The sequence below is a fragment of the Frieseomelitta varia genome, unplaced genomic scaffold (genome assembly GCF_011392965.1).
Source record: "Frieseomelitta varia isolate USP_RPSP 00005682 unplaced genomic scaffold, Fvar_1.2 scaffold_251, whole genome shotgun sequence".
Taxonomy (NCBI): Eukaryota; Metazoa; Arthropoda; class Insecta; order Hymenoptera; family Apidae; genus Frieseomelitta; species Frieseomelitta varia.
In genome coordinates this window covers 119,134-133,407 of record NW_025109981.1, presented here as the reverse complement: position 1 = coordinate 133,407, position 14,274 = coordinate 119,134, and the positions used below count along the sequence as shown (strand labels likewise).

General features: G+C 40.9%; 1 protein-coding gene across 4 annotated transcripts in view; it reads left to right on the top strand.

The window, feature by feature from the left end:
• The window catches only part of LOC122528485 (protein CBFA2T2-like), a 31,829-nt gene that overhangs the window by 6,093 nt on the left and 11,462 nt on the right, over window positions 1-14,274 (top strand). For 3 of the 4 annotated variants that reach the window (XM_043653674.1, XM_043653673.1, XM_043653675.1), the window contains exons 2-4: window positions 6,018-6,609; window positions 10,576-11,123; window positions 12,947-13,093. In XM_043653674.1, coding sequence (XP_043509609.1) covers window positions 6,045-6,609; window positions 10,576-11,123; window positions 12,947-13,093 — 1,260 coding nt within the window. In that variant the 5' untranslated portion in view covers window positions 6,018-6,044. The remainder of the gene's footprint in view (window positions 1-6,017; window positions 6,610-10,575; window positions 11,124-12,946; window positions 13,094-14,274) is intronic. The other variant, XM_043653676.1, reaches the window with a different exon arrangement.

Genomic DNA, 14,274 nt, shown 5'->3' with positions numbered 1-14,274 from the left:
AAAAAATATTAATATATGTTTTGTAAAATATTTAATATATGTTTAGTATATATGTTTTGTAATATATGTTTAGTATATATATTTTATAATATATGTTTGGTATTTATGTTTTGTATGTTTGTACATTTTGTAATATATGTCTAGTATATATGTTTTGTAAATATTTAATATATGTTACTGTATGTTACGTTTAATTTATATTAATATATGTTACGTTTAATATATAAACATATATTAAATATACTTTAAAATATATATTAAATATACTTTACACAGGAAAAATATTGCAGTTTGCGACAAAAAATTTTTAACGTGCGTGCCAGCGCAAGAGGTTAATAAAGAAAAAAAGAAAAATCAAATGCTTCATATACATTTTGAAATATCTCTTAATTTTTGTGAGCAGTGTGTATGCACGTGGAAACACTTGCGACAACCGAGTCGTGTAAATTGCAGACATCTGTAACAACAGAAGAAGAGAGAGAGAGAGAGAGAGAGAGAGAGAGAGAGAGAGGGCCGTGACGGTGATTAAAATTATCGGAGCCATCTGTCGCGATAAAGGCAGGCAGGCAGACAGGTCGAGCTCTGTTGCACGGTGACGCAGTTTCGAGCAAGACGCGCGTTTCGCGTTTCGTAGGTTTTGGCGCGCGCGCCAACATCGTTTCAGCAACCAATCGACGAACCGATATCGCCTCGAACGAGATAAGGGCTGATCTGTTAATTCAAACGCTGCCGCGTTAACTAATCAAGCAGGCGATGGTTTGACAAAAGACTTTCGGCGGCTCGCGAACCAACCTCTTTTTTAACCCTTTTCTCCTCTCGACGCGCTGTACTCGGAATGAAAAATAATTTGTGTTGACTTTTTTTTTAAATGAAACATGATACACGAATATACGATAATAATTAATTTTGCGATTCGGGTCCAGTCGTAAATTATAAAGAGTTACAATCACAAAAATGAATACATGTATATAAAAGTAGGTTTTGAAAAAAAATGGTACTTTCCCATAGGTTGACAATGTTGAGAAATTAAAGTAACAGTGATTAGTTTAAAGTTTAGTGGGAGAATCGAAAGAGGGGGAAGCTCATCGTGTGACTCGCGTATCTGTGCCATAAACACTCAGTATATAAACACTTATGTACCTTTGGCTTGTTATGCAGTTAATATTTTTTTCATAACATACATATAATTTATCCATATAGATAAACGCCGTGCCACTTGGAATTATGTAATAACTTAGTTTAAACGAAAGTTGCCGATACGCTCTTTTGATTTAACATGACAGCACACCGTACAGTGAATGAACACTCAAACTGTGACTTGTAAATGAACACCGATAAGGTGTTCTTTGACAGATTCTTAGAGATCTTTTGTATTCATACAGTAGCTCTTTAGGAATTGAAAAAGTTATGCAAGTTTTTAATAGATTCTGTCTTTTTCAAATAGATTCCACTTTTTTTAAAAAAATATTCACCCACAAGTTCCAACGAGGACACTTAAGAAATATAAAAGTTTCAGTTTGGACTTTCTTATGCAGTACAAAAATTATACATTCGAGTGACATAAGTTTACATAAACTTACGTATAACTTATAATTTTATATACAATATATTTGATTTATTATTTCATAACAATAATTTATATATCTTTTTACATATAATTTTATTGTTAATAGTGTCAATATAATATATAAATATAATATAATATATAGATATATTACATAAACTCATAAGTTTGTCTATAACAGGAACAGATAATTTGTTTATCAACATTTAAAAAGTATTATCACAAATCAATGAATAGTACTGTTAGCAATATTAAATGGCTATTACAATTAAATTCGTATTCTAAATATATTATTTATTTGTAATATTTCTGTAGATAATTCACAGTACAATAAAGCATATCTGTGTTTCTCTTTGGAATGAACAATTACGAAACTAAGAGCATTACTGAATATGAACACGATATCTACAAAGTAGTGTAATATCTGCGTTTTGATCATCATTGTTGGTTAGTTGGCCAGTTATTGCATTATAGTACAGTTCAAATTGATACTTTCGATGATATGATGTTATACTAAGTTAAATAAGACTAGTACCTAGTAGTTTGACTTCATTTATCTATCTTGCGAGACCTTTCTCAACAAATAAAATAATAATCTCTTAGAGCTTCTAACTAGTTAAAAAAATTCCCTAACATTTCCTTTTATAAAAATTCTGCAGTAACAGACGTTTACTTAAATGAAACATACTGATTCGAAACAGGACAACGAAATGCCAATTTTTTATTCGACTCTGTACAAATTTCAACGTGCTGAAGAAAGCACGATGGATATGAATTTTTTTCGCATGATGTGAACAACGTTCATTCACTTCGCGGACAGCGGGTCGTCGTGTCGAAAATTTTGTCGATGGACTCGTATTGAGTCGAAATTTTACCACTAGGCGCGATTCGCATCTCTCCCCCCCCCCCCTCCCTCCGGTCAGCGTTTCGAATTAATTCGGATAATTACTTTCCTGCAACGTTCAAAAACTTTGCTCGAGCGTTAAAGCTCGAAGTTCGATCGTCACCATCGCCCTGTTAATTCCAATAGAATTTTACGCCGTGAAAGCAATTTGCCCCAGGCGATTAACAATTCCGTTAATTTATTCGGCCAACGATCGCGATCAGGGGGCCGACTCGTTATCGTCTTTTTTACGACGCGCGTAGGGCAAAGAATTCGCGGCATTCCTGCCGATTGCAGGACGATTTGACAGTCGTCTGATTGAAACTGTGTACATAATTTCTTGAGCGAAAGTGCTTGCACTTCGCGTCGATTCTAGAACAGTATTGTATTATATTGTATTATATTTTTTTTAATTATCGTACTGCAAAAAAAGGTTTTCCATTCCGTGGAATAAATAAATACTAAAACCAATTAACCCTTTCGCTGTAGCGCTTCTACAATCCCAACGTTCGTTATTGCACGATAGACGATAGACATGGTTGTGGAGCGAGATATCTCGTCATCAGTGTAGAGAAAGAATTAATTAATTGACGTTACCACGGTTACTATGTCACCGTGTTACCGTTTATACACGAAAAAAAAAAAAAAAATAACGTCACTGCTCCGAAGATTAATAACATAGATTACGCGCTATCTCGGAACCTGTTCCACGCATTTCGTTCCATTATTCCGATATTCTCTCTCTCTCTCTCTCTCTCTCTCTCTCTCTCTCTCTCTCTGTGTCTCGTAAGAATTGCAGGCTGGACGTTCACGCGTTTCGTCCGAGACGAAAACCTATAATTCCCAAATGGGCTTGCCCGTGAGCGCATCGTATTTAATCGCGCCACCCCCAAACCGGGCGTTATTTATTCGGCCCGGCGATCAGGGAAACGTTCAATTATTTGGATATTCAGAGCGAGTCGTCGGATCGGCGAATCCGCGATAGATCGCCGGCTGGTTTGTAAAACTGCTCGCCTGCTCGCTTCCATTAAAATCGGTCATCGGTATGCGTGGCCGGCTGCTAGTCGCTGAGCACGTACGCGAAATATGCGAGAGCCTCCCTCCCCTCGGAATCGCGGCGCGTCGCGACGCAATCGCGGAACAGAATCGATCAAATACGAATCGTAGAGCCGGGCGTGCGATCGCCGCTGCCTGTATGTGCCTCTCCTCTGCCGGTTCGTTCTACCGATTTCCCCGACACACGTTCCAGCCTTATCGTTGCACCGATTTCGCACGGAGACACGATACCGTAGACACTGAATACACGAGGGTGATGTTCGACGATCATTCGCAACGCGTTCGATTGCATAATAACGACGAAGGTTATTCTTTACGAATGATACGAGAGCTCACTTGAGCTCTCGACGATTTTTTGTCGACAAGTTGCATGCGTTCTTTGAGCTATATAATTCATTAAATATACAATTATAAAAAAATATATATTATAATATAATATAATATATATATATTTATATTGTATAAAATAAATATTATAATATAATATATATATATATATTTATATTGTATAAAACAAATATAATATTATAATATATGTTGTATATATATATATTATAAAATAAATATAATATTATAATATATATTGTATATATATAATATAATATATATTTATATTGAATACAAGGTGTGTCAGTATTGGGGGTAGATTCTATGTGAGAGAAAACGAGTCGAAAGGGAAGAACAAAATTTTTTTTCATTGAAGTCTTTGTTTTCGAGAATTATTATCACGTATCACGTATCATGGTTACTGGTGGAGTATAATTCTTATTTTAATATTTGTTTAAGGCGTTGCTGCCTAAATTTTCTTGAAAACGAAAAATAGTATTCTGCATTTTCGTAAGTAGAATAATCTGTTAATTATTGTTAGAAAAGGAAGCTAAATTCAAGTACACTTGACAAATTTTCAAACTCGATTTTCTCGGAAGCAAACGTTTTAGTGAAGAAATTTTATTCTTTCTTTTCACGTAGAATCACTAATACCAAGACACCCTGTACAATTGTTACTTGTGAGAACTATCTTTTTTGTGTTGAAATGATAAACATTCTAATATCAATAGTACAGTAAATATTTCAACAGTCTTAAATCGTTCATCAATCCATAAGTCCACCATTTTCTCTAGTAACGAGTGATACTTTTCAACATTTTAAATATATACAACACATTTTCAATTTCGTGTTACATTTGAAATACTTATAGTTTACAATTATACATATTATACATATATCTATTTACAATTATAAGTAACTATTTATCCATACTGTACGCTATTCTGTTTCAACCTGGATCTCGTCCACCGTATTTCCTGTAATACTTTCAATACATTCCTCAAAAAAAATGAAACGCCCGGAGGCAAACGTGTTCATTGCACGAGCTAATAATTATAAAATTTCTTAAAACAACAGCAGAGACTTTAATTGCCGATCAAATTAACCTGTGACACATTTTCGCGACACATTTCACAATTTAAGCATTTAATTAGTTATTTGATGTTCTACCGTGCTGTTTGTATACATTTTCTAATTGCTTTTCCATATATATATATATATGTACATATGTTTCGCTTCGTGTAATTCTTCTTTCTGTGTTGTCTTTCTATGTTTCGTCTACATCCATTGTCTAAGATTGTCTTGCTCTGTATTGTTGCAACGTAAGACGCATTTGCCCAAATTAGCAAGTAAATTATTCTTCAACATAGTACTGTTGCATCTGATCCATTTTTGTGCAAGCTTTTTCAAACCATTTGTTAAAGCATGCGTCACTTCTTTTAATTCTTTTCAATCTTGTACACGCTAGCTTAAAGAAGAATATTATCTTCATACTGTGCTGTAATTTCTCTATAGATTTTTCAGCTCTTGAATGCTCCTTCAGACCACAAAAATGAAAAGAAGTGAAATGAAATGTCGTTTCTTGATACAAATATCAAATGTATTGGTCTTTCCCGCCTGTTGTCTCAACCCTTTGTTCCCCATTTTCACCTCTCACACCTTCTTTTTACTTTTTAATTTCCTATCGCCAATCCTTTATCTTTTCCCTACTCCACAAACGTGGCCTGTCACCTCGAATCTCTAACCCAAAGTCCAAATGTATCTGTGATCATGGTTTTACTCTATCATTAGTTTGCAAGATGTCTGAAGAAGTCGATCTTACAACAGCGTAATTACGTTGATTTTTGTTCTCGTGAAGTAATTTCGTTATCACGAACTTAAATATATGTATGGTCGAGTGTCAGTGCATGCAAATAATACGAATCCGTTGCCACGATTCGACATCAGAAACGACATAGACCAAAAAGAGCCAAGGCAAGTAAACAACATCGCCGCATTGCGAATAATCGTCGAATCACCCCCTTCTCAAACATACACGCATCGCTATATATTAATATTAGTCTAAGTAATTTTCGTAATATTCCCTGCCATTTTTTTTCTTCTTTTTTTTTTCCCCACCAAGAATGAACGCGTACGCGCGATGGACGAAGGCAAAGGTAGCGAATCAATAGGTCGCATGTTGAACAGGCAAGAAGTCCGGGCTGGCACGGGAGCATGAAGGTGGAGGGTGAAACGGCGGCCACCGGTACCTTCCTGCACAAGGTGAAGGTGAAGGAGGAGGCCAAGGAGTACTTCGGCTACCAGCAATCGTCGGAATCGTCGTCGTCGACGACCGCAGCGACAACAACGACGACGACAACGACGACGACGACGACGGCGGCGGCGGCGGCCACGACCACGACGACAACGACGACGACGAGTACAAAGACAACAACCGCGACAACGACCACGACGACGAGCACGACCACGGTTACTGGCACGCCGACAACGAGCAAGTCGACAACGTCAACTTCAGCGGGAACGGTTGCGAGCGTGGTAACGGCGCCTAGCTCGAGCACCATCGTCACCAGTATCGTCAACAGTACCAACGGCGGGGCCTTGAGCGTCGCTGCCACTCCACCGACGATAACCACCGTACCGAACGCATTGTCACCGGCAGCCACCGCTACTCTGCATCAACCTTCCAGCCTAGTTTGTCACCTATCGGCGCCGGCGTCCTCCGTCCTCGTCAACGCCGACCCGTTCCCCGTCGATCTCGACCTCAAGACGAAGATCAAGGGTGGGTCTTTTCTTTATCTCCTCGTTCGGGGCGACCCCCCTGCGCTTCGTAACTGATCGTTAAAGCTAGCCGTTCCACGTAAAAACTGTCGCCAGAACAGTCGCACTCGAGAGTATTTCTCCAGGAAATCTTCTCGTTATTTTCAACGTGTCGCGCGCGTCGATTCTTTCATCAAGAAGAAAGTCAGAAAACAGTTACAATACAGTTTTCAAAGTTTGACCATCCTGTGCATTTTTAGACGTCGCGTATCATCGTTCAAAATATACAAATATAACACACGATGCCCAACAAGTAGAAACGACGTCTGACGCGAGACGTGTAGTCGCCCAAATAGTCCGCGAGCGAAAAAGAAAAGAAAACGAAAAAAGAAGAAAAAAAAAAAAATACAAGAAACCAGAAAAGAGAAAGAAAAAAGCGGGAGAAAAAGGGGGGAAAAATATATCCGCGCGTATTTCGAGCGTTGCCGCGCGAGAACGTTCGTTTAGGTTGGGCTGTGGGCGCGTCGAACGTTTAGTTCGGAATATTGCATAGGGGTACCCGTATATCTAGTCCGCGGCCGTGCTCTCGTCCAAATCGTACGTTCGGGTTGAACAGGTTATCTAGCAGACGGGAGCTGTGGAGCCCGCAGCTACTTTGGAAGTGGGGCTGGGGGAAAAAAAAAAAAAGGGCCGCGTCGCTTCTCTCGTCAAAGCCCCGTCCCTCTCATGGTCCGCTCGTCCGCAACCATCCTGGGGATTCCATCCTTTCGTCTACGCGTCCGCGCGATCGATCGATTTTTCGGACTCCCTCCGCGGAAGACGAATCGTTTCTTCCAGGTTGCTCGGACGCTATTGTTCCGATCTTCGAAAGAAAACTTCGAGGCGAAATTCGTTTCTTCCGGCTTTCCTTTCAGGAAACGACGCTAATCCTCGCGCGATTTCCATTAACCTCTTGCGCCAGCTACCTTCTAAATTATAAATATTCTAAATAATATATATAACATTTTATTATTATTATTATTATTGCCATTTTATTGTTATTATTATTTATATTAACTTCTTGCGCTGGTGTGACGTGCCGCGCACGCCGAGAACTTTTCTTTGTCCCAAACATTTTGCAACATTTTCTCAGTTTTAAGTATATTTAAACATGACCCGGGCAGAATATATATATATATATATAAATGACAAGTTTATTGCTTCTGAATAATTTCTATCCAGCAATATCATAACGTACCGACGTGTTCAAAAGGAAAGCGACGAATAATTGTGTACGGTGTTCGGTCACTCGTTATGGTCCGCAAACCAGTTTGCCAGCGCAGAAGCGGTTGATTAAAAGAATTTTTTTTATATATATCTTTACCGTTTATATTAAACAACGAAAATTAAATAATAATAATAATAATAATAATAATAATAATATAAAAAAACACCTTGCGTTCGATAAAAACAAAACGTGAAAACGGTGAATCCGCCGCGAGCAGCTAATCGATCGTTTCGATCACCTCGACAGCTCTAGTAAAACCGTGCAGTTGTAAAGCAAATTAATTAGTAAAGCGAATTTATTATTTCGTGCCGACAGTCGCGAAGAGTTCCGCGGAAACGAGAAGTTATAGGTTAACGCGACGGCTGGTTTAAGGGGAGGTAATCGGGGACAGGCGCGCGAGATTTCCTTCGAGGGTGCCTCCGGTGCAGGTCGTCCGGTGTAAGCGCGACCGCGCGTCGCGCGTGTACTTGTACATAAAGCACGCTCGAGAAGCAGAAGCACGAGAAAAAAAGAGAAAGAGAGAGAGAGAGAGAGAGAGAGAGAACACGTGCACGAGAGCCGATGGGGATGTATGTGTGTGCGCGCGCGAGAGCGATCGTAGAAGCGCGCTCGACGGGGAAACTCTTGCGAACAGTCAGTCAAGCCGGGTGGTTGGTTGGTTGGCCTCGGTGTGTTGGTTAGGTCGGTTGGTGCACCGGCTGACTGCCTGGACCAGACGCGATAAGGCACGTCCAACGCTTCCAGCGGGATTCTGCTCGAGGCTGATATCATATCCGGTACACCGTCGGCATCCCCGACGTTGCCGTTCGAGGTATTTTGCGATAGTCGCTCGTACCACCGCTCGCCGAAGTACTCGCGCGCTCGTTCGCTTTAACTCGTGCCTTCCTCCGCCTCTGGATATGCTTACAGCGTGCAGTATGTACATATCTACGAAAACCTACGGGCGAGAGGGGGACGCATCTATCTTCTTTCTTTTCAGCTGACGACGATCGTCGCACGTTGCCCCGATTTATGCGTTCGCGGATTCCGTTTCTCCTCTTCCGGTGATGTGCGTAGCTTCTCCAATCGATCGTGAACGTCGTTGAGCATTCGTGAATCCATCATTCACTCCAAAGGCCTGGAGAAGGGTAGGGGGCTCGCTTTCTTACCTGCTACGAGACACGGCAGGAAAGAAGACGGAGGAAAGTTGGGAGGGAAACCCTGAGGGAAGAAGGTGGAAAAAGAGAGAGAGGGCGAAGGGAGGAGAGACGAATAGGGGAGCATGGGGTGCGGCTAGGAAGGGATTGCGATCAAAGCCATCTGTTGCATTGTCCCGGCAATTAGGAGGCGACAGCTGAGTCCCAGCGTACTTACTTCCACCCAGGGGACTCTCAGCCGAGTGGAGCACGTGCGCTTTATCGATCTCTCTTGGGTGCTCGTGGAACGGTCGTCTACGAAGACAACGAATCCGCCTCCGAACGCTGCTCCGAACTCCCGTGTGCTCCAGGTGCTGCCGAGGCCGCCGCCACGGATGCACGTTTCTAGATACTCGAATACGATTCCTCTCTTCGGTAATCGCTTCGTTTCCCAACCAGTCTTCCGAACGGCAGTCAGCAATCGTCGCTCGTGAATTTTTACGTCACGTTTCTCGTTTCTCGTGTATGCCTCTCCTCGCCTTCGACCATTCTCTTACCCACGATTTCGAAAAACGAAATGGACGAGTTACGGATCAGGGGTATCGCTTGGGCGGGGCGAACGTTGTTATTATACGAGCCGGATTTGCGATCGATGCGGTCGCGCGAACGGCCGTAAGGCGCGTTCCCGAGGTAGTTCACCGCGAGTTTGGATACAGGTAATTAGCTGTTGGCGCTGCCGACGTCAGGTGGCAGTGACACGGCACCGCGGCAGCGCACCTTCTTCCGTTTGACCCCACGCCGCGTTTAGCAAGCGCTTAGCAATTTACGCAACTCGACGCGGAAGCAGCGCGTGTAAGCCGACGATGTCGACGACGTCGAGCAACAGCGAAGGAAACAAACAAACAAAAAAAAAAAAAAAAAAGAAAGAAAGAAAAAGAAAAGAAAAACAGAAAAGAAAGGAAAAGCGATAATCGGTTCACTCGGTGAAGCGTTCTCGGTACGTTACGATTGTCATTCCGCTGTCCGCGGTGTTGCAGACACGCGAGACAACGAGACGACGAGGAGACAACGCGACGAGTGGTTCCTCCTCGTTGTATAACTTTTCGTCACTGTGGTGTGGTACGTATTCGACGGCGGCGTTTTGCCACGCACACCAGCGAAAGCCGAAGGCATTCCGCGGAGATAACGCGCGGAACACGGAATGGGAACAAGGCAAGGTGGATGACACGGCCCGTAATTGCATGTTATCCGCTGCACCCACGCACAGAGCACACGGTTGACGCGCATCTGTGCCTCGTACACCGGTGCCACTCTGTGTACGCCTATGTGTGTGTGTGTGTGTATGCGCGCGCGCCTATCAACGCGTTTGTAAACGAGTGGCCGATTCGCCTGCCCGTTTCACGTGGTCCGTGGTTGACGTGGCTCCCCGGATGTACCGAGCACAAAGGACGTTTGCGGCCACCCCGTACCCCCTGCCCCCTCCCTTTGCCGCGCTAAACGCTCTCCCTCGACTTTACCTACCGAAACAAATCGTACTTTTTCCCTTTGACGTTCTCCTTCCGCGATCCCCGACGTCGCGTTTCCATCGTCGATATTTTGCTTTCAGTCACCTCGGCGGCCAGAGACAAGGCTTCGCGCGAAGATGTCCAGTCGGAAGATGTTCACTCGCCCTCCTCTCACCATCATCACCACCACCACCACCATCATCATCATCATCATCAGCAGCAGCAGCAGCAGAAGATCGGCGGGCAAACGAAACAGGTCAACACGCCCCGAGCAGAGTACAAAGGGACGAGCTCGGGAGTTTGCTCGGCATCCTCCGACAGCGGCAGCCCCTTGCCCTCGCACTACCTCAAACCGGAATCGGAGGACGCGGCTGGTTCCGGAAGCACCGACACCGCCGGCAGCACCGGCAGCAGCGCTAACGGATCCGTGGCCAACTGCAGAACGGAAGAGCAAAACGATGGATCCGCACCGTCCAACGGCAACGGCACCGCCGCCAACGCCAACGCCAGCAACGGCGGCAGATGCATCGCCGGTGTGTTCGCTGGACACGGCGAGCTGAAGAGCGTGCTCGGCACCGTCGTCAAATTCGCCACGGGCATCTCTCCTGACACCGGCGACACCGTGCTCACCTTGGTGTTGGCGCTTCTGGTAAATCCGAGCACACTGCTCGCTGTTTTCTTCTCGCCACGTTTCGTTCTTGAACATATTTTTCTTCTTTTCTTTTTGTGGACAGGATATTCGATATCTTTACGAGATAAAGGAAAAAAAACGTACCGTGCACGGAAGTTTTTGGGAAAAAGGGAGCCTCTATTTCTATGGTGAATGGTGAAATATCCGTGTGCTACCTGTACACTTCTTTACACCTTCAAGAAATTCCAATCTCTGTTCAACATCTGGCGATAGTGATTGAATAATTTTAGTTACGATTCCAATAGTTGCGGTCGACTGTGCAAATTTCTCCATTTTTTTCAGCTTCGTGTTCATTTTAAATCTAGCTGATGCTAGATTAGAAACGTGTATTTCAATCGTACAATCAAAATCTAGTAATGTATGTTAAAATTCATCTAAATTATAATTTAGAGTCCGATACTATTGTCTTTAGGACGTTAGAGATATTTTGGCTCGCTTGCTCATCATCGTTTTTGTTTAAAGCTTTCAAAATAATTGGTTAACTCCCTAATCAAACTCGTAATGAAACACAGAAGATTCAGTACTGTTTCATCCATTATCAAGCAGCCAATCATTCGCTTTATCATACTCGCATTTTGTATCAAACTCCTGAGAGTGTTGCACTCACCACAAAGCTCATTGTAATACCCGCATTCAGCAAGCAAACGCAGTGTTATACTCCCACTAAGCAGTAAACACTGTGCTCAATCTTCAACTCGTTCCAAGTGTTCATTCAGAAATTCGTACAGTCCACTGACAGCTCGCGAACGTTCAGGCATCCTGCAAGCACATTTTTAAAAATATGAATCTGCTTAAGAACGGTAATATTATGTACGTTGCATTACAACACATTGCAATATATTGCATTATATTATAACGTGTTGTAAATTTTTATTACTGTATTTTGTTGTATTATAATGTTTTTTATACTTTTCCTTTTGCAATATATAATTAACATCTGTTTATAATATGAATAATATATTACAATATCTATAATATATATTGATATGTATATCAATGTTATAAATATTAATATTAATATTAATATACATGTATAATACATGATATTAATATTAATATATTTTATATATATGATATATATATAATATTGATATATATTATAATATCATATTAATATACAGGGCGTTCACTTATCTTTTCATAAGGAATCATCCCCTGCTCTACTTCCCACATACTACAGATTATATTATTTGCTTCATATTATATTATTTATTACATATATACATAACCAAACAATGAGTCACTATATGCAAAAACTAACATTTTATAAATATATATATATATATATATTTATATTTATTTATAATTACATATATATAATTATTTATAATTACATTATAAAGTCACTATATAAAAACTAACATTTTATAAATATATATATATATATTATAATTATTTATAATTACATTATAAATTCATTATCAGTAACAAAACAAGAGACGGCAACAAATGTGCACGCGCCACGTATCCTATCAAGGATGTATTAAACCATTCTCCTTAATTCTCTCTGTCAGTCTTCCCCTTTCGGAATATCAGAAAAGAACAAATAAAAATCGCTTTAAGACTCAGGGGGAGATCGTTTCAAACCGCACCGGGAATATTCGAAATACATACGTATATGATCTCGCGCGTTTCAGAAACGTGACACCTGCTACTACAACCCCGTGTGCCTGGCCGAAACGATCGCGGCACGTGACGAACGTGAAATCACCCTAGCGAACCTCGTTTCCTTAGTTCTGGCAATTATCCAAAGAGGTAAAGGCGAATTTTTCTTCTCGCAGAGCGGCACCATGACTGCGGAGGAGTTCCACTCGGCCCTCCAGGAAGCGACCAACTATTCTCTGAAAGGGTTTGTCTTGCCACATCTGAAGCAGCAATTACCCTCCCTGCAGAGAGACTTGAGCAACGCTGCCAGAGCAACTAACCAAGTGAGTTCGATTCGATTTCCTTACAGACCTGTGTGACACAAAAACTTGATTTTTTTATTGTAACATGATATTTTCGAAAAATTAAATATTACATATATATATATATATTAAATAACTTTTAATATATATATATATATATAACTTATTATTATAGATAAATAACTTATTATATATATATTATACATATTATTATTATTATTATTATTTATTAAATAACTTTTTATATACATATATATTAAATAACATTATTATATATAATTATTAAATATTCAGTACATTAAAAGCAATTTCGTATCGAAATACCATTTTAGCTAACATAAACCCAAGAAGTCTTTCAATTCTTGACCAATAATATAATGGAAAGCAGAAGAACGCGACGATCGGGGGGATCATAATTTGACTTGCTCACAAGACGTCGCTCCCCGTGTGCCGATTCAGATTTCTCGAACGCTTACTTTCGACTAGTCGTGCACCGATATAGATGAAAGTTATATTACGCACACGCTCGTTAAACTTCGTCGAACGAGGAGGCGGCGGGGAGGAGGAGACGCGTTCGAGAGTAGCGAGTAAAATCAACAGAACTCGGGCTGACCGGCTGTCGACCTGTTTTAATTTCCCAGGTTACTTCGCGGCTCGCGGGTGGGGCGCGCCCAGCCTGTTTCATGGAAAGATAGACGAACGAATCGAAGGTAAAGACCAACTTTAAAAGTCTCTGCCTTGAGAAAAGAATCGCTCTCTTTCTTTCTTTGGACGTAAGTTACAGGGTGTCCCACGTATTTTTCGAATAAAATGACAACTTAAACGGTACAACCCTATATAATGTAATTTTCATTATTTCTATTTCTCCAATATTTTTTTTCTTTTTTAAATCAAATTTGTTATAATAAAAATACCTAGAGTCCACATTTTTCCTATCCAAATATTCCTATTTTTCAAAAAGAAAAAAAAAAAAAGAAAATCGACTTTGAGAATTTGCCACGCAGCATATACTTGAATTTGACTGATTTCTTTACAATTTAATTGCCTTCTTTTCGCGTCGGAAACACCCTGGAGATACTCGTTCTTTCCTTTCCAAAAAAGAAAAAAAAAAAAAAAAAAAAAAAAAAAAAAAAGAAAGAAAGAAAGAACGTGAAAGCTAGGATCACGGGAAAAGAAGAGGCGTGAAAAAGGGGTTAAAAGTG